This window comes from Gorilla gorilla, chromosome 6 (genome assembly GCF_029281585.2).
Source record: "Gorilla gorilla gorilla isolate KB3781 chromosome 6, NHGRI_mGorGor1-v2.1_pri, whole genome shotgun sequence".
Classification (NCBI taxonomy): Eukaryota; Metazoa; Chordata; class Mammalia; order Primates; family Hominidae; genus Gorilla; species Gorilla gorilla.
Window position 1 is genome coordinate 97,835,993 of NC_073230.2, and position 25,361 is coordinate 97,861,353.

A 25,361-nucleotide genomic window follows, 5' to 3' on the forward strand; every position below is an offset into this window, starting at 1 on the left:
GACACATCAAGCAATCTTTTTCAAGAAATTTCATGTGGCATATTGTGAAGAGAAATCACTGCTAAAACCTTCATGTAAATTATCCTACTATAAGGAGAATTCTGAACTTCAATTTACACTATGTTAAGTTGATATATTTAGTTTCAGTCATCAAATGGCATAGCTAGACTTTGATGGACTATGGGTAAGAATGCTGAAATGGGCACTACTAAGATATATGACTGGATGATTGATATTTTACAGTAAAATATTTGACAAAAACCTAATATCTTAGATAATAGATGCAAGACCTAAAGGCAAAAACCTCTCCAGTACAGATTAACAGGGTCCATTTTTTTGGTGAAGTCTGTGGGCTTCTTGGAATATTCTCAAATATTTGCCCTGGAATGTAGCTTTGCAGTCTGGCCACTGCACATAGATTACAACTTGAATGATGCCTTTGGGGTTGTATAATGCAGTAGCGCTAGTGGGTGCTGCTCGAGGGCAGGAACCAGGTCCTTCTCACCTTGCACCTCTCGACATTCTGTAATGTTTTGCTGAATGAATAAATGAATGAAGTGGCTCACAAGGTATAAGGGAGATTTCTGTGGGAAGAGAGCTACCCTAAGATTCTAGAGCTGGTTTTTTTTTTGTTTTCTGTTACCACCAACCACACCCAGTGTGTGAGAAAAAACAAACAAACAAAAACAAACACCTCTAATTTCAGAGGTTATAAAACGGTCACAAATAGATGGAAATTTATTTATTTCTATAATAAAGTTTTTAATCTGTTGGAGTTTCCATTAGGCTATGAATATACTAAGTATTCAAAAACAAACATGGTAAAAGCTAACAATAAAGGAAGAACCATTTAAATTATCAATCAGAAAAAATGAGAAAAGCTTTGCCAAGCTCAACTGAAAATTCAATTATATAAACATCCCACTCTTGGAATCTATTGTCTCACACAGAAATACAGAGAAATAGAAAATGCCACAGTAAAAGATGAGCAACCCACATGGGTGTAGGAAAATAGGAAGCTACTCGGATTCTGTCATCAGTAATTACTAAGTGACTGTCACATACTATGAATACGTTTTGTTTTATTTTTAATGAAATTTAGCAGGATGTTTCTTGGACACTGATAGGTCGTTTTAGTTGAGTTCAAGTTTAGTTCTTTTTCAACTACTGTTTTATTTCTTTTCTTTTTTTCTAATGACATCTACCAACAGGAATCTAAGGATACAACATTTGAAGAATAAATTTTTTTTAAAAACCCACAAACATCTAAGTTTACCAATTACATAATATAGCATCTAAAATTAAGCCACCAAAATATTTAACTTATAGTAATTCATACAGCAAAATACCAGCAAATGAAACTGTGATTGTTAATTAAAATAACCTCCAGGTAATGCAGTACTGAGGAATTAATTCACAGTTGTCATAACAAGCACAGAATTCTCCACTTCCATCCTTCAATAAGCAATATGAAGTAGACATCCTAGTAACATTCTAGTAGGCATCTTTAGTAACTACTGGCACACAATGACATTTATAGAGGCTCCTAGTTTCTCTCCAATCCCATTTCCATTCAATCATGTCTTTCCTGTGCATATAAGTTAATGATCCACTTTTTCACCTTCACTGGATTAGAAATTTTCTATTGCCTAAACACTTGTTGAAAATGCTTCACTAACTACTTTTGCTGGTTTTAACAGCAAGCTTTTTTTTGGATTCATACAGCCCATAGATCCAAAGAACTACTTTCTATAATCCACTCATGTAAAATTATTATCTTTTTAAAGAATTATGACCTCACATTTTATTAACTTGCATCATTATCTCATCAACCAGTGTACGGCTTTCTTTTCACGTTGGTTTTCATAAATTTGTTATTTCACTAAGAGTTAAATGGTAGGGATTATAAACCACCACCACACTAAGATGGCAGCAGTCATGAGTTTCCTGCCTGCATTATGCTATTTAATCAGCTCCCACTCATCAGCATATGCAAGTTAAATTTGTGCCCCAGGAAAATCACAAATGTCTACATGACAAAGACCCTTAGTAGTCAATGTTCATAGTTAAAGTCACAAATATTAAATAATCAACAAAAGCAGGGCATGTGGTAAAACGTGCATAGATCTCCCTTTCTAGACACCTCTAGAATTAGGGCAGCTCCCTTCCCATAAAGATCCTTATACAATATGAAACTAATTCCCACCTTATACAATATGAGCCAGCCTGCTTGCTTTCCTTCCTTCCTTCCTTCCTTCCTTCCTTCCTTCCTTCCCTCCCTCCCTCTCCCCCTACCTCCCTACCTCCCCTCCCACCTCCCTCCCTCCCTCCTTTCCGCCCTTCTGGACAACCTTACATAATATCAAGATGTTCAAGGTGAGAAAGACCTGGTTCTTGCCCTCAAGCAGCACTCACTAACATTGCTTCATTTGTGTTCTCCAAAGTGACCAAAGTGTCAGTTAGGAAATAAAATTTTAAACAAGGATAAAAGAACTCTACGAGAAGGCACAAGTACGTGAGAGGTAACTGTTTTGAGAAGATGTAGATGAAGACATGACAATCTAGGCAGACCACAGGCAGTGAGTTACAGCTTCAAGTTATAGTCAGATTATTTACCTACAGCAACTTGGAAAAAGTTCAGGATGTAAAAAGTGTGAAGCTGAGTCTGACAGCTGGAGATAGAAGGGAGAAATGAAAATGTGTATGAAGAGCAAACTTTAGCCTCATAGGTCTTCTCTGACTATCCCTCATCTCACCCTAAACACACACCAGCAGGGTACATGACATTAAACCCAGGAGGCCTCAAATTGAAGATAAAAGTTGCAGAAGAGAGCAGGGTGAGGCACTGAGCTGAAAAAAAGGGAAACCAAGTGAAAAACATGTTTACTGATCTATGTGACCATCAGCTCCCCTTTCCATTCTGCTTTGAGGATGTCAGCTGCCTGTAATCAGCATGTGAGGAGGAACAAAGAAAAAGCCTTCAGAGACTGACATCTGAGGATCTCCCAACCAGAAGTTTAGCTCTATGCGTGAACAATATACAATGAACTGACCGGTTAATTGGGCCCTTCTAAGTGTATAGATTTATAGTGCTTAATGTATAAAAGTAAATGAAAAGCCAAAAAATGTCCCCATCCCCGTGTTTGAAGAAATAGAGATCAGAAGGAAAGGAAGCAAGAACAATTTTATATATGGAAGCTGATTTTTTTTTTAAATAGAAGGTTTGTAAGATACAAAGTTATATAAAAGACTCTAAAAAATAGAGGATTAAGAAAGGAGTTCCAATATCAAAGTAATACAAATTTTCTAGAAAGTGAAGACAGAGAGGATGGAAGAAATCTTTTTTTTAAAAGAAATTCAAGAAGTTTTCTAAGAGCTAAAACACATTATTCTTTATCTTGAAGGAAACTTACCCAGCACCAATAGAAAAAGATACTACCAAGGCAATATCATCATGAAATTCTGGAATACCAGGGATAGAGGGAAGAACCCAATTCCCTACAGGGAGGAAGTATGAGAGGGCACACAAATGATCGAGAAGTGGAGAATGGACTCACGCTTCTCAGCAGCAATACCAGAAGCTCTGGGGAAATAAAACAATGTATTGAAAATTCTGAGGAAAAAAATTAACATTCAAGTTATACATTATCATTAATGATATACAGTTAGCCAAACATCAATCATTTGTGAGAGTAGAATAAAGGCGTTTTCAAAATACTAAGAATTTGAAAACTGTATCTCTAATGTATGCATTCTTCTAATGCACCTAAAGGAGGAAGACATGGAATCCAGATAAAGGGAATCTGCAGTCAGTGACACTCCAGAAGGAAAATGGATCCAACCCAGAAGTGACTACGAATAGAGCTATAAGGGAACCAATAAGACATACAGAAATACTCAGATTCTAGCAACAGCAGGAAGCCATGACTCCCTCTCCAACTAAGACCTAAGTGTTATTAGTGTCTACTGACAGCTAGTGCTATGGGAGAGAAGCTTCCCCACAGAAGTTGTAGTTAGTCATTTCCAGAAACATGGTCTAACATGCGGAAGAATTAGGGAAAAATATACAGTCACTCTCTCCTCTCACTTGTTTTTGCCTGAACCCAGCTGGAAACCAGTGAGTGATGGCAGCTGAGAGGATGCAATTCCCTAGGGGTCAGCGAAGTAAGACACAGGGCAGGACAGAAGAGGGTGGGGAACAGATTAGGAAGAGAACAGAGAATAACCATCTTAGGACCTACAACACCATGCAGAGACAAAGTGGGGACGGGGATGAGTGGGGAGCAAATGAAGTCTGAGATAAGAAATGCTACATTGTGCCAAGCCAAGAAATCAGAAAGCCAAGAGAGGAAAGTTTCAAGAACATGGCTGAGGAAAGGAGACGTAAAAAAAGTAAATGGAACTGATAGATTTGCTGTTGTGTTTGAGAATTTGAAAAATATGTTTTCATAGGTAATTGATAAATTCTTCACAATTATAATTAGTCATAAGAGCAAAGACAACTAATAAGAATCACAGACAGTTATTAAGTCCAGGAAAAGCAAAAGGTTATACAAGAAAATATATCATCATAAATACTACCTGACTTTAAGCATGAATAATATTTATATATTAATGTTCTAAGACATGATGTAGATTCTAAATTAGGATAATGAAGTAAGGTTGACAGAAACAAGTTAAATCCTCATCTACCATAATACCTACTTAGTAGATAGTGTCGAAAATAGTAAATCAATGAATAGCAATATAAGCAATTTAAGACAGACAGAAGTAAAATACCATGTCTAAAAGAGTTAAAAGTAAAAATAAATAAAAAATAATTAAAAACAAACAGTTAAAAGTAGTTGCTTCTGGTAAATAGGATTAAAGGGTGGGTATGGATGAGGCAGAAGATCACTTTTTTTCTATTGTTATTGCTGTGGTATGTTAGTTATAGGTTATACTTAAAACAGGTTTTATTGTTACAGTTTTCTGGTTCAGAAACTGAAGCTAGGAGTAGCTAAGGAACTTGTTCAACTAAAGTCACCCAGCTAAGAAGTGGCAGAGGGAAGCTGACCTAGGTTTTCAATATGTTTTCTACTATAACAATGACTCTCCTTTATAAAGCAAAACACTGCTAGTTACATTTTGTCAAAGTTATCACAATCAAAATGGTGTCACTTGTGTTAAAACCCCTGACAGAGCTGGGGAAGGCCACGAAGGAAGGGTTCTCATATATGAAAACTATCACAAAAGGCTGCAAAAAACACAGCCTTGCACAAAGGCCACTGCAACCTTACACACAAAACATACTTCTATGAAGACATCTGCCTGCCCAATGTCAGACTGCCATGACGCTTGTTACTGATCTTTGTAGTCAAGGATAATTATCATAAAACAATTATGTAATTCTTCTAATTTTCCTTTAAAAACCTTGGTCGGCCAGGCACGGTGGCTCACGCCTGTAATCCCAGCACTTTGGGAGGCCGAGGCAGGTGGATCTCGAGGTCAGGAGTTCGAGACCAGCCTGACCAACGTGGTGAAACCCCATCTCTACTAAAAATACAAAAATTAGCCAGGCGTGGTAGTGGGCACCTGTAATCCCAGCTAGTCAGGAGGCTGAGGCAGGAGAATCTCTTGAACCCGGGAGACGAAGGTTGCAGTTAGCTGAGATCGTGCCATTGCACTACAGTCTGGGTGACCGAGTAAGACTCCGTCTCAAAAAAAAAAAAAGAAAGAAAAGAAAAAAAAAACCTTTGTCTTCCTTTACCTCCCTCAATATGCACATAATTTATTACGGCACATATATTCCCATTGCAATGCCTGTTTCTGAATAAACATCATTTTCTTTTAGAGAGTCTCCCTCTCCGTTTTTGTTATCTAGGTTGATAACGTTCAGAGAAATGATTTCTACATGAATAAATACACAACTTACAACACGAAAGCACCAGTGCACATCCAATGTTCTCTAAAATTTGAATACTAGTTTATGTACTTCTATTTTTTTTTTAATTTTTTATTTTTGTAGGTCTCACTCTTGGGGCCAGGCTGGAGCGCAATGGTGTGATCATAGCTCACTGCAGCCTTGAATCCGGGGCTCAAGCTGTCTTCCCACATCAGCCTCCTGTGGGACTATAGGCACACTCTACCATGGTAACTGAACTTTTATACTTTGCTGAGATGGGATCTCAGCATGTTGCCCAGGCTGGTCTCAAACGCCTAACCTCATGCCATCCTCCCACCTTGGCCCCCAAAGTGCTGGGATTACAGGTGTAAGCCAACACTCCTGCCTATATATTTCTAAATTAAAACACACACACACACACACACACACACACACACACACACTCTTAAGATGAGAATATCCTGGGCCAAAAATTATTTTTGATTCTCAAGACACAGGCAGTATGTTAATTTCCCTAAAACCAAATAGAGCAGCTTTTATATATCCCATAGCACCCTTGGATGCTATACCCCAGTAGAAATACAGTATATTTAGCTTGGCTGATTGACATTCTAAGGGTTGATAAGAACACTGTTCTCAACATTTGGGGAGTTTTATATTTCTTAAAAAATTTTACATGTAACCATCTCTTGTTATTCTCACAAACCAGTGAGGCAGCTGAATGCACCAAGGGTTATAATAATGTCATGAAACTGAGTCTCTGTGATTGGCTGTTTAAAAAATCACCCCAAAACCAGTTTGTGGATAGCCAATTATTTTGCAAACATTGATTTAAAATGGGGAAATTTTTATTTGTTCTTAAAAATATTTGGTAGTGAACAATGCCTCATTTTACATATTATCATTTAGCTAATTTATTGCCAATATATGACCAAACATATGCACTGAAAACACACATATACTCTTTCTCTCACAAACATACACACCGATAAACAACAATGGAATATAAAAACTATAACCACACTAGACTTTTTTTTTCTTTTTGAGACGGAGTCTCACTGTCACCCAGGCTGGAGTGCGATGGTGCGATCTCAACTCACTGTAACCTCTGCCTCCCGGGTTCAAGAGATTCTCCTGTCTCAGTCTCCCAAGTAGCTGGGGTTACAGGCATGTGCCACCATGCTCAGATAATTTTGTATTTTTAGTAGAGACGCAGTTTCACCATGTTGATGGGACTGGTCTTGAACTCCTGCCCTCAGGTGATCCACCCACCTCGGCCTCCCAAAGTGCTGGTATTATAGTTGTGAGCCACCATGCCCAGCCCCACACTAGATTTTTGACATAAAAATAGAGGTGCTTCCTTTCAGCATGCCAAAGCTATCACTAAATTCGGCACTTTAGTAGCCACTCTAAAATGCCACAATAACCTAATATGAGAGAACTGTACTTACAGAGATAATTTGTATTAGGCAATGTAACATTAAGTTTGTAACAAGGAATTTGAGTTTGTAATCAGTAATCCTTAGTGTGAATTAAACACTCAAATGTGTTAAGTCTCTTCTGATTAATAGTATTTAGTAAATTATTGCTCTAGTGCATTATGAGAAAGGTGACCACATGTCACAATTATCTCTGTTTTACACCTATTATCCTGGCAGAATTATTAACTCTCAATGGTGTCCTGGTATACTAATAAAATACAGGGTCATCCTAATTTTAAGGGACTTCCATAGTGGGAGTGGGCTTAGAAACCACGGCTGCCACCATGAGATCAGCTTCAATCTCCCGGATGCCCTTCTGACTGTCCCCAGTTCTTTTGTTATGTTGCATTGCATTTCGGTGGCTACACCAACAAGTCACTTGGATCGTGCATTATTTGAGCAGTTCTCAAGAACTCTTAAAGAGGTGTTACATTTGACAGTAACTAATTCATATGTTCCTTGGTCTTATGACCTGATTAATTAGAAATAGTACAAACAGTGCTGACAGATAGATGATTCAACATAACTCATGAACTCAAATTCTCATTCTTACTATCCTTTGGTTTAAAATGAACTCATTCATTTTAGCAAAAGTAATAAATGAGTAATGGCTAGGAATTGGGAAAATATTAATACATGCCAGCATAAGTACTAGTCCTGTGAAAATGTATTCAATCCAGTGATTCCTTAGTTTATTTTTTAAAAAAAACTCTTCCTTGCATAAAGCTGTATAGTAAAATGTCTTAAAACAATGTCAGGAGAGAAAAACAGTCCACAGACTGTTGAGTGAGAGTGAAAGACACCCACTATATTTTAGTTATGCAAAGGACATGACTCAGAGAATAACCTAAATTATAAAATATATGTTTTGCTGTATTTGTGTTTTGGAGTTGCTCTAGTGGTAAAATAAAGACCAAATTTTAAATAAATCATCTTAAGAGATTATGTAGTGTCTTGTAAAAAGAAAGGGCTTGGAGTAGGTTATCTCTGAGTTTGAATGAGTGCTCTATTTACTAACTGCAAGACCTTACCCATATTATTCAGTATCTCTGGGTTTGGTTTTCTTTCACTGTATCATGGTAAAATAGGTAAGTAATTAAAATGCATAACAGGGCTCAGAATACAGTTTGTGTTCAATAGAAGTACCTATTGTTGTTACTATTATTATTACTCAAGTCTCAAATCAAACCACAGGACCTCATGTAGAACAAATTTATTTTCAAAGTACGGGCTATGGTAGGGCTAATTTGTGATTCTCTACCTTAAAACATTAGCAAATAAACCTAAATCCTAAGAAACATTATTTTATTATATACATTTCCTTGGTTCAAGAAAGATCATTAAAGATGACGGCAGAACTTTGTACATTGCCAATATGTATGGTGATTAGGCTTATTTAATAAAAAAGCAATGCTAAATGGCCTTTCAATACTTAATAAACAGGCAATTTCTTTTCTAACATATGCGAAATTAATTTTGATGTGGACATTTTTCTATATATCAAGAGTGGTATGGAAATTTTTTCTAACCACCCAGCTGCTACAATGTTAAATAAATTAATTTTAATCTTAAATCAGAGATGTAATAGAGAAACGGATGATTTAATATGCAATCTCATTACATTCGACAGGCTTATTTATAAATGATTTGCCCCACATTTTGACAAGCATAGTTAATATGTTAATTAGCTTTTTAAAAGATGATGAAAGGAAGAGACTGGCATGCTATCATTCTTCATACACTGTTGGGGTGTTGGGGAGTACTGTAGTTGATACTTCAGGGTAGTGCTACTATAATATTTTACCCACCCCCAAAGCACTGTGGTCTTGATGAGATAATCATTTATTAGCTGCAGATGACTTAGTCACCCTATTTTAAAAATTAACCCTATTTTAAAAATTTATATTCCTCTATAGAGAAATATAAAGCTTATTTGGAACAATGACCTCAACAGCTTGAGCAGAGCTTCTTAGCAAGGTAAGAACTACATAGATAAGCTACTTGCTACATCTGCACTTCTCTTAATGTGGCTTTCAAAACTTAGTAAGTCTTTTTGGTTTAGAAGCTTAGCAATGATTTCCTATGCCTTGACTTTCACAGAGTTATAAATCCAAAAATTAAGAAAAGTTATACAAAGGAAATGTTCAATTTGATTCCTCTGCTTAAAATTTCCTTTACAGAGGGAGATAAAACCATCAAAAACTATCCATTTTCATAAAAGTATCAAAAACTATCTATCTTGATGAGTTCCCAAATCACACAGGGTTGTTTGTTAATTGCAAGTGTTGGAGACCTGGAGGAGGAAATCCTAACACGGCCAGCTCTGACTTCCATCACTTGCTGACAAATGATAATGCATATGTGTCTTCATTCATATTTTTATTTCCTGTGGCTATTTAAACAGAAAACTGGAAAATGTAACACTGTATAGGGATCATTAGTTTTTAGTTACTACCTTACTGCCCCATGCTGATAAATGAACTGTAAGAAAGCCTGAAACTACTGCCACCTGCCTCCCTGCTATTCTCCATGGGTTAATATTTGCACTTCTCTTTGCTGCAGCTGAGCCATGAATCAATTATAGTCCCATTTCTAGTTCTCTCAATACCCAGCATCAATGTCATTGATTATGCAAAAATCAGTGCCTGTGAACTTCTCTCTAACTGGAAAAACACATTTTATTTGACTTATAGGATAATAACAAGATAGCTTTTAGAAAATGGCTTGAAATCAGATTCAGACAGGCAGGTGTACCATAGATATAACATAGATTTTAAGGCTTGGAAGTGAAGAGCCAGTAAGCATGGGAAGCTGTTTAGACATAACACATTTGCAATTTGGTTCTGGCAATGAATAATCTTGGCACGTAGACAAAAGGGCATTTGGGGTCTACTATTTTCTATCAGTTTTCCTCCTTTCCACTTATTCTTCTTGTGCTTCCATTATGTCTCTGTTCAAAGCAAATTGGCAGAAAGTGTCCAAGCTATCTTCCTTGAGAGAATGAACACACACACACGAGGAAGAAAAAGTGACACACGAGGAAGAAAAAGTGACACACGTGCAAGAAAAAGTAGCACATGCTGGAAATCAAATACTGAGCTACACCTCAGAAACACACACACTATGTCACAGTCCATTTGGTTCTTGGTGCTTTTAAAGCTTTGGGAAAAATTAGCCACTAGTATGTACAAAATGTTCTGAGGGTAGAGTCTTAACTGAACTGCCAAGCAACTAAGACAAAAACTGGCTCCAAGCCACAGATGTTTCCAACCAATGTTTTATTAGCAGAGTCCCTAACTGACCTCATTGAAAGACAACCTAGAATTTCCATACTCAAAAAATAGAGAAAAAGCCCCATAACACAAGAATCTTAAGTAATGAATATCTGCATAGCCAACTATAAGTCAGGAAGTAGGAAAGGGATGAGAAAGTAACTAATATCCTGATGCATTCATTGGCCTTTATTTTCAACTTTTTCTGCCATTACACTAATTATCTAAATATCTATTTTACCCAAATCCCTGTGTTGGGAAAAAAAGATCTAACTGTGTAAACAACCATCCCCCCAAAAAAGCCAGGAAGTGTGACAAAATAAAGATTAGCTCAGCCCCTTAATGACAGACGATCATCTTTAGTCTCAGTGTTTTAGAATATCATTAAAATGGTATTAGATTTATTACAAGATGTTACAAAATTTATGACAACAGATCTGTATGATTATCTGATTTTCTTGTAGCTCTACTAGAAAGCTTTAGAGCTACACTTCAATAAAAATAAATACGTTCTCATGTACACAAAATGTTGCAGGTATCCTCAGGGGCTTTACAAATCCCTAAATCTCATTCCTAGGGAGGGCTGCTAGAACATAAAAAAATCTGCACTGTGCCCTAGATCATGAGAAACTTGATTGCTTTCTCACCATAACGTTTTTGGATCAAAAACATCAGGAAAGAAGCCAGGCCTCATCACAGGCCAATTTATGAAAAGCCAAGATTACGGGGGGTAGAGCACTGAAGTAAGTAAGTACACAACAGTAAGATAAACAACACATACTGCAGTTTTACTGAGGTCATAAAATTATATGAATACACAGTGGAATTCTACATATGGGGGCATAATCATTCAGGGAAAATGACTCCTATTATAAAACAGCCATGTGCGATGCCTCCAGCTTTGTTCTTTTGGCCTAGGATTGACTTGGCGATGCAGGCTCTTTTTTGGTTCCATATGAACTTTAAAGTAGTTTTTTGCAATTCTGTGAAGAAAGTCATTGGTAGCTTGATGGGGATGGCACTGAATCTGTAAATTACCTTGGGCAGTATGGCCATTTTCACGATATTGATTCTTCCTATCCATGAGCAGGGAATATTCTTCCATTTGTTTGTATCCTCTTTTATTTCATTGAGCAGTGGTTTGTAGTTCTCCTTGAAGAGGTCCTTCACATCTCTTGTAAGTTGGATTCCTAGGCATTTTATTCTCTTTGAAGCAATTGTGCATAGGAGTTCACTCATGATTTGGCTCTCTGTTTGTCTGTTGTTGGTGTATAAGAATGCTTGTGATTTTTGTACACTGATTTTGTATTCTGAGACTTTGCTGAAGTTGCTTATCAGCTTAAGGAGATTTTGGGCTGAGACAATGGGGTTTTCTAGATATACAATCATGTCATCTGCAAACAGGGACAATCTGACTTCCTCTTTTCCTAACTGAATACTCTTTATTTCCTTCTCCTGCCTAATTGCCCTGGCCAGAACTTCCAACAATGAGATACCATCTCACACCAGTTAGAATGGCAATCATTAAAAAGTCAGGAAACAACAGGTGCTGGAGAGGATGTGGAGAAATAGGAACACTTTTACACTGTTGGTGGGAGTGTAAACTAGTTCAACCATTGTGGAAGTCAGTGTGGCGATTCCTCAGGGATCTAGAACTAGAAATACCATTTGACCCAGCCATCCCGTTACTGGGTATATACCCAAAGGACTATAAATCATGCTGCTATAAAGACACATGCACACGTATGTTTATTGCGGCATTATTCACAATAGCAAAGACTTGGAACCAACCCAAATGTCCAACAATGATAGACTGGATTAAGAAAATGTGGCACATATACACCATGGAATACTATACAGCCATAAGAAATGATGAGTTCATGTCCTTTGTAGGGACATGGATGAAATTGGAAATCATCATTCTCAGTAAACTATCACAAGAACAAAAAACCAAACACCACATATTCTCACTCATAGGTGGGAACTGAACAATGAGAACACATGGACACAGGAAGGGGAACATCACACTCTGGGGACTGTTGTGGGTTGGGAGAAGGGGGGAGGGACAGCACTGGGAGATATACCTAATGCTAGATGAAGAGTTAGTGGGTGCAGCGCGCCAGCATGGCACATGTATACATATGTAACTGACCTGCACATTGTGCACATGTAACCTAAAACTTAAAGTATAATAATAAATAAATACATAGCCATGTGCTATGTAAATTGTTTTACTTTGGACACAACTGTGAGTCTGAAAAGAAATTATTCTATTAATAAAAGACATGTTCAACAGTCCGGCCTTCATGCCAAAAATTAGATTATTCCCTTATTTGATTGTTTGATTTGGATCACACTTAATTGGGAACTCAGCATAGTTTATCATTAATGCTAATTATGAATTAAATCTTGACAGTCATTGGACCTCATAAAATAGATTTTTAAGCTTTGCTAAAGCATTTGTGAAAGTGAGACCTAAAATTAAACATATAATATTTGTTAAAAGTAGTCATTTTATTTCATTTTGGATAACTAGTGTCAGAAGTTTTCAAGTACATACTGTGAGTCAAACTGGTGCCTAACAGTTACACCAAAATTTTCAGACCACTCGTCAGAGCTTTGTTGCAAATTTAAACATACTCCCTGCTACTCCAATCCTGTTGCCGTCTGGAGATACATACTTCCCTTGTTATAAGATACAGCCACAAATTAAGACTCTTAGGGAGAGAAAAATCATGATACTGACAGTTAGAAAAATGTCTCTGCCCCTGTCCATCAAGAACCATTACCACACAGCATCTGCAAAGGAGACTCTAATTAGAGAACATTCCCAATCATGTTTTAAAACATCCAGCAGCATGGCCACATGCAGGCAAACACTCCTGCACCATTAATCTTCATTCAAACTGTTAGGATGTTTGTCTAGGCTTGACCCAGACCAAGCACTACAGATAGATTAGCTAGAGTAAAGCTTCCATTTCTCACCACATGTCAAGGCAGGTGGAATATTCTGTTGAGCCTAGAAGGACATCTGGAGGTCTGTACCACAAGGTAACCACTTCGTTGGAGTATGTGTGGCTAGGGACGGATTTTGCTCTTGCAAGACCTGTGGGTTACATGAAACATAAAGAAGTTTAACAGGCATTAGCAAAACAAGGGAATTTAAATTTGAACGTTCACATTCTTAAAGGTCAAACCTGACCTTTTAATACAGAATCAGGAGTGCAGTATCAAGGTTAATAGAAAACTGGGGAAAGCATATTGTGGTTTCTGTTTTTAACACATGCTAATAACCATTAAAACATTTCTATTTCCTAATAAAGCACTGATGTCATGAATCTAATAAAATATCAGCAGAGTAAACAAATAATTCACAAACTATCATAACACAGGAGCTTAGAAGTCTCTTGAATTTTTCAGATTTATAAGTATTGTGAGAAAGCGTTCCTTGGTCAAATAACTGAGGAAAAATAGATTTAGAAACTTAAAGGATCCTTAAATTGTGAAACTTCTCAGTTTTCTTAATTGTTCTAATGTGTATTGTGAATCTGCAAGAGGAGAGTATAATACTTTCCTCAAAGAATTGTCCTAAAATTTCTTGTGGTTTCAGTGTTCTGTCAAATACTCACTAGGAAATGCTTATTGCAGAAGCTCTTTTGAAAAAACATCTAAATAAATAACTATAAAGGAATAGTCAAATCTGGTACATACATTGATGAGATTATATATGATAAATTAAAATGTCCTCTAAGAATTTTTTTAAACTGGGAAGATGTTAAGTGAAAAGGTATATGCAATTTGACCTCATAACCATAAATACTCATGCACAGAAAAAATATTTGTAGGTCTGTTTTTTTTTCCCTCTAAAAAAAAAAAGAAAAAAGTTTGGCAGAAAATACATTTAAACGTCTTCAGTGGTTACCTCTGGAATATGGGATTATCTTTATTTTTTAGTAAGTTTTTCTGAGTGTTTTCCCAAGATTTGTGGAATGAATGTGCAATTATTTTAAAAATCACAAAATCTATAGATGTCATTTTTTAAAAGAAAAAAACCTGTGTGACAGCTTTCTATCTAGCTGTATTCATTAGTGACAAGTATAAATCATTATTTACTGTTATGTTTATAGCACTTAAAACATTTTTACAGTGAACCTACCATAACGTATTCATTTTAATGTTCTATTTAAAAATTTTTATGTAGTAAGGAAATGGCTTTTTCTTATTTATTAAATGTAGCATTCCATTTTCAGTATTATATGTAAATTTTAAAGTTAATAAGACAGCTGGTAAGACAAAGAATTTCTAATTAATTCAGCCATGGTTACAGTGCCCTAATTTTTTTCTACCAGTCAGTTTTAATAATAATGCAATGGTATACTATAAATTGGTTGATATTTACAAGTATTCCATATTAAAATGTACAGATTATACCACACAGACATACTTACACATTCATGGTCCCCAATTTTTCTCCACATGAATGGAGTAATTATTTTTGATAATGGATTTCTATAACAACCTCTTCCTTCTTTCCTCTGCAAGGTTTTATCCTACATTAATTCAGGCAAAATTGAACAATAGATAGGACAATCAAGATGATAAAGTGTCTCCAGAACTTGGTAACCCCATCAAAAGGGTTGGTTCCTCAAATGCCTATGGTTCCATATGGAGACTAAAGAGCCAGGCACAAGTCCTGAAATAGGTTCTGACTTGTTCCATATGCTGTTGTCAAGTCAAATGGGATGCTACCAACATTCCGGCTTGATTCTCTTGGTTTTCCTGAGGCCCTGTTGTCAGAAAGCTAAGCCAGAAGGATGAGAGAATGAAAAAAAATTGCAGATTTTCATTGACAGCTCAGACCAGGCTAGTTATAAAAAAACGGTGATGTTCCCAGTTGTAAAGGGGAAAATAAGACCTCAAAATAATCTAGAAGTAGTATAAATCAAAATAACCACATGTAATTTCAGATCAACTATGCAGACTCTGAATATGAGTTTGCTAGACTGGTTAAATATTTTTGGAAACTACAAATAGAAAAAAGTGCTTTATCTACATTACTGTCTTTTTTCCCACATGTTTAGGCCAAAGACTACTCCAATTTTATTCAGATGAGCCACATAACTTCCCAAAATAACAGTAAAAATAACTTTCAATATCTAACTTTCCAAAGCTTAAGACTGAGTCTCTTAAAATGGTTTGCATGTAAATGTGTCAGAGTGAAGAATGTTATTATATTTTTAAGATACATTATTCTACATTGCTTGAGAAAAATTCTCTCATTTGAATACAGTTAGTCAATTAAAACAATTTATTGTAGAAAGTGTCCTCTATATTGATGAACAAAAAATTTTTACCCTAAAAATGTCTGTTTGGTTACTAGGATAAGAAAATCCCAAAACTTTTCAGGAAGGGAGAAAATCATTAAAACAATGACTCAAAAAATAAAAATAAAAGAAAGACAAAAAGAAGCAAAGAAAGAGAAAGAAAAGAATGAACAAAAGAGGAGAGAAAGAGACTTTGAAGTATAAATATATATAACCACATTTTTAACAAATATTTTTGGTAAAGATATTGCTATATGTTTATACAGTTCATGCATTAAAACATGCTTACTCATGCAAAATTTATTAAACTGCATTCTTCAGTTGAAAGAAAACTGTAGGACAGGATTAATTAGCACAGCATGTGTGAAAGCTTTCTTTCTCTGTTCTTTGTCAGTTGCTATGGTTACACTACAGGAACAGAGCTACACTACCTTTTAAAAAAGATGCAGTTCATGGATTATTATCAAAACTTCTTATATTAATGTTTAGTTTGATTTAAAAGACAAAAAGCAAAGTACTAACCAGACAAGTGCAGGTTATATGCACATTGCTGCTTTGGCTGAGTGTGTGCTCATGAAGGGGTACAATTCCGATGGGCACCTAAAATGGCTTGCATAAAATTCAGTGTATCCAACTTTACGGTGTTGACATTTCTAACTAATGAAAGACCCCAGAGTAAAAGGGATAATCCTGCTATTCAAGCCCTACTGCCAATGATTCAAAGTTGAGCTACCCTGATACTAGCATAGCGGAATCTTGGATTTCTGGAGGAGTTAAGAAGCTTTATAGCTAACCTCTTATCCAATAAAAAAATTCCTCCTCACATCTCTATAAGATGGTTATCTTATAGATAATATCTGCTGCTACCCTGAGCCTGGTTCTACCCTCTGGCATGGACACAGAATAAATCACGGGACAGTGCTCCCGACATTTTCCCTACGCAGACCAGCCATTCAGCACCAAACAATGGAGACTCTTCAGGCCTCATCATAACAGCCTCTGCTGCATTAGACTCTGCTGACCACTCCCTTTCTTCTACATTTTCTCCCTTTATTTCTCAGATATAGGATAGTTAACCAGGAATGATTTGGTCTCCTTCTGGGACCTACTCCTTTTTGCCCCTTAAATGCTGGTTTTGTCTATGGTTATATATATATACGCTCAAACCAGTGCTTTCTCAAATATATACACTTTATAGGTCACTGGGCCTTATTTCGAGTTTTTTAACTGTCATCCACAGATGATTTCTCCCAAGATTTTACCTCCAGCTTATACTTGTCTTTGGGCTTCAGACCTGGTTCTATGTAATTCCTTACTAGGCATAGGTGCTAGATGTCCTACAGGCACTCAATATAACTCCAGCCAGAATTAATACAGAGAATACACCAAAAGAGTCCAGTAGCAAATGCACTTTACTAGTAACTGTTACAAGTTCCAAAAACAGCCAAGGTTCTTTTCTTTTAGCTGTACACAGATGTAAACTAGAACTTATATTCCATGTACATTTAATTATTCCTTCAAATTCCAGTGCATCCTTTTTTTTGTAGGTGGTAAAATTGGCTAGGGATTTAAGCAATCTCTTTAACTCTATGGAGAAAATTGCTGAACCTAGGATAAGGTTCAGAAATGATCATTCCCATTCCTTTGCTTTGACTAAGGAATTGAGAAGGAACTGGCAACACTGACTTACTCCTTTCTAACTAAGTGAAATTAATAACAGCAAATCTAGCTGAATTTGCAGAGTCAACAAAAATACAGTATAGAAATAGTATCTTTCACTATTTCAGAGTCATTCCAGAAAATGGGCCAAAGCTTTGTGTTGGTCAGTGGTTTCATATTATATTATAGAGCAACTCCCACACCTCTCTCTCAACACACCTTACTCCCCAAATTAATCAGAAAAAAAGTCTTGATCTTAGTTAATCACAAAATCAATATTTCTAGGAGAAAGGTTCCTTTATCACTTGCTTCCAAACAGACATAAAATGCTTGGATAATATTTTACCATAAGACAGTTAACACTGGGAAGGGAAAGACTTGAGGCCTTCTCTGTTCCATGAATCAGTCCACGGGGTGAAGGCTTTTGGATTTCATTCCCATTCCACAGCCAAAGACTGGCCAAGAATTTCATTTTTGATATAACTTTTTAATGGAGTATTCTCCCTCCTACAGGATTTATACTATATTAAATATCTTATGATGTGGTAACACTGTTTGAAGATACTCTATTGCTGCTTTTATAATGTATCAATAAACAACCAACAAACAAATATTTTCTTATGGTGTTCTAGCCTTTAATCTTTTCTCTCTACTTGACAAGGTTTCCCTGAATGACTCCATTTACTCCCATGGCTTAAGTTACTATCTATATATACTGAGGATCCCAAACACATATAGCTAGCATCAATCTTCCCCTAAAGCTTCATGTTTCTAAATCAAAAATGTCCACTTAGATCTTCCATGATAGTCCACAGGTATCTCAATTGAACATTTCTCCTGTCTCCAGTTTTCTAACCAGTACTACATCCTCTAGCGTCTCCAACTGACTGCTACACATCACCATCCATCCATTCACCAAAGCTGGAAGTCTTGTTTTGGTGTAGTCTCCCTGCACTTACAAAATCACAAAACCCAGTGGATTTTACTTTATAATTTTCCCTCTTTTCTTCCTCCTTCTTAGGTCCTCATATAATCTCTTGCTGGATTATTACACTAGCAAGTCTGACCATGGCACAATATTATCTTCAAAATATAGACAATAAATGATCTACCTTTATTAAAATTATTTTTATTGTTGGCCAGGCGCAGTGGTTAACACCTGTAATCCCTGCACTTTGGGAAGCTAAGGCAGGTGGGTCACCTGAAGGCAGGAGATCAAGACCAGCCTGGCCAACATGGTGAAACCCCGTGTCTATTGAAAATAAAAAATCAGCTGGGTATGGTGGCACGCGCCTGTAATCCCAGGTACTCGAGAGGCTGAGGCACGAGAATCACTTGAACCCAGGAGGCGGAGGTTGCAGTGAGCCGAGATCACGCCTGGGCAACAGAGCGAAACTCCATCTCAAAAAACAAAAATAAAAACAAAAATTAATTTTATTGTTTAATTGGAACATTCCTCAATGCGAATAACAGTAACAATAACAATAAAAGACTTAAATGCCCAATCTACTCATATAATCACTATGAGATGTGGGTACCCACCAACTCCCTCCCTCTTATTTGACTTAATAGGAAGTGTATCCTTTCCAGAAAATTGGGCGTCCTGAGGACAGGTCTATGTTTTTTGTTTGTTTGTTTTTTAAATACATTTGCCATCCTATGGTGTTGTTTAAGGTGGAAAAGTAGTTTCAAGATTACATTTAAAATATCCTTTTCTTTCCTTTGTATGTAACATCTTTGTTTTGGTTTCTGTCCAGACTTTCAACAGTGCTACTTTTTATAAGAAACCAAAATCCCTTAAAAATGTTTAGATTTATTCAGTAGTCTTTCTACTGAATAAGGGTATTCTTTGAACATAAATAAAAAGGAATTAAGTCCAGAAGACACTGAAACATGTTAAGGTAATATTTGATTTTATTTAATTATCCCTGAATTTTTTAAGTTCAATAAATTATGCCTAATTTATATATATCCTAAACGGCACAGATTTTTTAAAAAATATATTTCATTTGGCCGGGCGCAGTGGCTCATGCCTGTAATCCCAGCACTTTAGGAGGCCATGGCAGGTGGATCACCTGAGGTTAGGAGGTCAAGACCAGCCTGGCCAACATGATGAAACTCCATCTCTACTAAAAATACAAAAAATTGGCCAAGTGTGGTGGTGGGCGCCTGTAAACCCAGCTACTCAGGAAGCAGAGACAGAGAATCACTTAAACCCCAGAGGTGCAGTTGCAGTGAGCCGAGATCGCACCACTGCTCCAGCCTGGGCAACAATAGTGAAACTCCATCTAAACAAAACAAAACAAAACAAACAAACAAAAAAACTATACACACACACACATATATATAATTTTTAAGTAATAGAAATAATATTTTAATATAAGCATTCCAAAGAAGACAGAAAATATTCAAATAATTAACTCTCATATACAGTATAGGAATTACATTTTTTTCTGTTTTTTCTCTTTTTGCATAGAAAATAAAAACAATATGGTTTTCTGGGAAATAACAACTTTAAGTGAAATTAATAGATGTGGAAAACCAACTAGTTAGAATTCTTTGGCTAAATACTATAATGATAAACATGCTGTTGTTCTTAGAGCATTAGCATGCATATTGGAAGACTCGTCATATGGCAAAACTAAATGCCTGGTAGAGGTTCTGGCACTATCTAGGTTTGTTATTTTGTTATTTCTCCTTGATTAAGTGACTTAAGCTTTCTAGTGTTGGTTTCACTATGTGTATGATGAGGGGCCTGAGATCTGGGGTCAGCAAACTATGGCCTGAGAGCCAGGCATTTGTCTTTGTAATTAAATTTTGGTGGAAAACAGCTACATCCATTCACTCACATATTGCCTATAGATGCTTATGCACTAAACAGCTGAGCTGAATAGTTGACAGAGACCATCTGACCCATAGGCTATGATATTTAGTACCTGGCCCTGTAAGAAAAAGTTTGCTGACTCCTGGGACAGACTAGGTTAACTTTAAGTACTAATTCATTCAAGTACTAATGCTCAGTGATTCTAAGAAAATAATTTTCACTAAAATCTTCTTTAGTCAATGTATGAATATCACATATGCTTAAATTCTTAAGCAGCCCCTTAAATAATTCCACCTCAACAATCCCATCACATCACATCTGCATTAGCAGAGAATGCAAAATCATTTTCAACAGAGTATATGTGAATATATCATCATTTTCACAGTTCACTGGTTTACATCTCATTTTCTAGTTTCTGCCTCTCAGTTAATGAAACTTGTAGTTATTATTCCAATGCTAGATGACAACACAATATAAAAAATGAATTTCAAAACCTGACTAAATCAGCAATTTTGATGAATTTCCATAACGATGCTGATTTATTACCAATTTTCAAAAATTAAAGTTAAAACCCATTAATTCATCATAAGAATCTGTTTTAAGTCAAGGCATAATATTCAGAACTTTTAAGGCATTTCTTTGTAAACATGTATTAATATATACTCAAAACATTATACAAGTATGTATCTGTATGTGTTAGAGAAAATATTTATTGAAATATTTACAACCATAATTATGTCAAGTAAGGTAAGACTGTGATTTATGTCAGAGAAATACTTTGCATTTGATAGGAAACAAGTCAATCTATAAAGATAAAATTTATTATACATACATATTTAAAATGACAACATATGCTCTTGTTAGTGTGTTAATTTCTTTAGTTTTTAAAAGAAAAAATTAGTATGAGTGTTTGTATGGGAGGCTTATGAGAAAACTCTTCCCATTTCCTTCCTAAACCACCTAGAGTTCTTTTTCTTTCTTTCTTTCTTTTTTAAGTAGTAGGAGGAGGCAATATCCTTACCTGGTCTTATTATAGATAATAGAAAATCATGAAAATCAGTGGATGTACAGTGCTCATTACACAGAGGCAAAGCACAAGATAATTTATAGAGCAGTTATAATCTATTAGGTACTCTAATGGTTTTAAATGTATTATATCATTTAATGGTTACACAACTTAGAGTGTCGTAAGATTATTCGTATCCCAATATAACAGAAAGAAAACTAATGCCTAGAGAAACTAATTTACCCCAGGTCATACTGTAGTAAGTGGCTGGGAAAATGCAGGTAGTGCTATCACCTCCCCAAGAAGACTGGGAACTTGGGAACAGGTTGCCTGGCAAGTGTGGGGCTCACATTGGATGGTAGCCTAGACCAGCAGATCCAAAGTCCAGAATGGTGACCAGCTAGCCTGGTGAGGGAGATTGAAAGGGATAAGGTTGTGGGATGGATGGCAGCGAAGACAGGAATGGGAAGTGAACTGAAAACACAGGCTGGTTGTTCTGGAAAAAGGTTCCAAAAACATGAGTACATTAGAGAGGATGACTGACGCTGTCTAGAGAGCCTCCAGATAATCAGACAAAAAGCCTGTGAAGAAAAGAGAAAATTGATAAGGAAATACTGCAGAGAAAAGCTCAGGAAACTTCAAGCTAGGGTCTGGTTGCTGAAATGAGAACAACTCTTATCTGCTTTGTCTGTTGGTTTGTTTTGTTTTAAAATGGAAAGGGTGGAAGGCAGTAGACACATAAATGGAGCAGTAAGCTAGAAGGCTGTGATGGCTTGCAGGGTAACAGTGGGAAATGGAAACTGCTGGGAGAGGGGGACCGTGAAAAGGGAATGGCCTATTTATCTTACAGGATCCTAAGGACAGTTTTTTGCTTGTTTGTTTTTTGTTTTTTGTTTTCAGAAACCTCAAACTGGGGTGTGGTCAAAGCCAATCTAAAGGGCATGTAATAAATAACACTGAAATAAAAGGCTCTTCTGAAATGCCCGGACTGAAGTGAATTTTTAAAACATTCCATGAGATAAAAATAGGCAACTACTTTCAAACATGAACTAAGAGGTTTTTATGTTTCTTCAATAATAAATGCCCTTATGAATCAGTGCAAATTAATGAGGCAATTATTGAGCAAATTCAAGAAAAAAAAGCTTTGGGTCATATTGAATTATTGTAGTACTTTTACATTTTATGGTTGCTGCCCACGTTTTCTGAATTATTTTCACCATGCTTTTAGTATTTTCTTTTCTTTCATCATTCTATTTGAGGAGAGGCCTATTAAAAGATATGCACATCTTTATTTTGATAATTTTAAAGACACTTTGTGACACCTGGTGACAATCTTGGTTGTCTTGAAATTGGAGTTGGGCATTGCTAATGTAGTAAATAAACGTCACAACTTTGAATCTCCAAAAGAAGCATTTGGGGAATATTTTCAAAAATACATTAATTCCATGAAATAAATACATACCACAATCACTACAGAGAAGAATCATCACAGAGCTTTCATTCAGGCAAGGATCTAAGACAGTCTGTATCTTCTATAATACTCTTAGTTATTTTTAAACAGAAAATAAACTGAGGCCCAAAGTTCTGTCCATTCTGCCTCCACTCCACTGTTGCTAATCCATTCCCTTCTTTTTCCCCACTGCTGCTGCCACATCAAGCCCTCAGACTTAAACACTTCTGGGTCTTGAACCTATTAACTGGTCTCCTAGCTGCAAAGTTTGCCCTTCCTACTCCTCTTCCATACTCTGATGAAGAGACAGTTTGATGTAGTATGTAAGAGCTTCCTCTTTGGGGTCAGCTATGACCGCCACTTACAAGATGTGTGATTTGGGGCTGAGCTTCAGTGGCTTTGTCTGTGAAATACATGTAGTAAAACTCTGCTAGATATTCTGAATTTGCCTCTTCTGATGCATTCTTGACTCTCCTTCACCCTGTTCTTTGCTCCCCACAGGCTGTCCTTAATGAGCGTGTAATTACAAAGTCCTTGTCCCCTGGCCTCAAGTTGGGTTTGGCCAATGGGCAGCAAACTGACCAAATGATCATAAGGAAGGAGAAAAGTGAGCTCAGTATATTTGTTCTCCTGGCTTCTTCCCAGCTGGACAAGGAAATGGTATTGCCTAAGTTATTCCTTAGAAGGCTACAGCTCTTGCTCAGGCAGTTCCAGAACCAATTTCTCTAAATTCTCCCTGGAGAAGTAGTGAAATTTTCCACACTATTGCTAGCCTGAAAGGGTTCCACATACTTAACCCTGCCCAGAGTTTCATAAACAGTCCCTTCATCGAACACCCCTCAATTGCCCCATTTGTGTTGCCCTTTGTTTCCTTCTAGAATCCTGATACAATAGCCACACCTAACTCGAAAGGTATTTGTGCGAATTAGATGAGATAATGCATGAAAAATGCTTAATCATACAGTTGGCCTAGAGTAACACTTAATTCATACTGGCTGTTACCATAAACTAAAACACCATCTGATTAAACCAGTTCTCTGCTAAAAATCTTAATAGATCCTCTGGGCTTTACCCTGAAGTCCTAATTCCAAGGAATAAAAGAACATGTGACTACCTTGTTTCTTCCCATCCCTTCCTATGTTCTAGCCAACTGTTAGCAGCCAATCAAATTACCAGTAATTATTTTTTTCTTATGTCAGTTCATTGGCACAACATGGTCTCATATCCTGTAATTATTAATACTTATTCAGCAGATGACTCCTACATATCCTTCAAAATTATGCTCAGGGCCAAGGCCTCCAGAAGCTTCCCTGACTTGCCCTCCCCTTCCTGGTCCAGGTAATGAACGTTCCTCTGTTCTCTGATTTACCTCAGCACTGCACTTAACAGATAAACATAGCAAAGTCTTTCATTTACATGACAGCTGCCACCTGCCCCACACAGGTGGGGCAGACCAATTTTCCCAAAATAAGGCCACATGTTTTTCCTTTTTTGAGAAAGGATCTTACTCTGTCACCCAGGCTGGAGTGCTGTGGCACAATCACAGCTCACTGCAGCCTCACACTCCTGGGCTCAAGAGGTCCTCTCAGCTCAGCCGCCAAGTGGCTAGGGCTACAGGCGTGCACCACTGTGTCTGGCTAATTTTTAATTTTTTTGTAGAGACAGAATCTTGCCATGTTGCACAGATTGGTCTCAAACTCCTGGGCTCAAGTGATCCTCCTGCCTCAGCTTCCCAAAGTGCTGGGATTACAGGCGTGGGGCACTGCACCTGGCCATGGCCACATTTCACCTGCCTTTGTATCTCCAGTTCCTGGCATGACGTCTGGCCTGCAGTAAGTCTACTGATAAACTGACATATCTAGCAAGGACAACCACCTAGTATGAACCTCTGAAGCAGAGGTTCCTTTGGCAGATTGCACTTGTGTGTCATCCCAGCCTACAGGGATGGACCTGTCTTAGTCCATTTTTTGTTGCTATCAAAGAATACTTGAAAGTGAGTCATTTATAAAGAAAAAAAGTTTACTTTGGCTGATGGTTATGGAGGCTTGGAAGTCCAAAATCAGGCAGCTGCATCTGATTGGCATCCGGATAGACTTTGGTATTGTGTCATCATGTTGTAGAGAAGTGGAAGGATGAAGTGTGCAAGTACAAAAGGGCAAAACATGATGGGCAACCTCAGTTTATAACAATCCACTCTCATGGTAACTATTCCAGTTCCCTGAGAGCAAGAACTCACTCACTCCTGTGAGGATTAACCCAGTCCTGCAAGAGCAGCATTAATTCCTCTTAACAACCTAATCACCCCTTAAAGGTCCCACCTCCCAACACTGCCACACTAGGGACCAAATTTCCAAAACATATTCTGGGAGAAACACTCAAACTATAGCAGGACCCACCCCAACTCATCCAGAACATCTCTGTTTTCACCTTGAGACTTCAATAGAAAACCTATCCTTGGATT

The 25,361-nt window shown here is 36.9% G+C and overlaps 1 protein-coding gene across 7 annotated transcripts in view; it reads right to left on the reverse strand.

Moving 5' to 3' along the window:
- Nucleotides 1–25,361, reverse strand: part of CDK14 (cyclin dependent kinase 14) — a 635,487-nt gene that overhangs the window by 237,152 nt on the left and 372,974 nt on the right. For all 7 annotated transcript variants that reach the window (XM_063708268.1, XM_019031337.4, XM_063708269.1 and 4 more), the window contains one exon: nt 13,623–13,743. In XM_063708268.1, the coding sequence (XP_063564338.1) occupies nt 13,623–13,743 (121 nt within the window). The remainder of the gene's footprint in view (nt 1–13,622; nt 13,744–25,361) is intronic.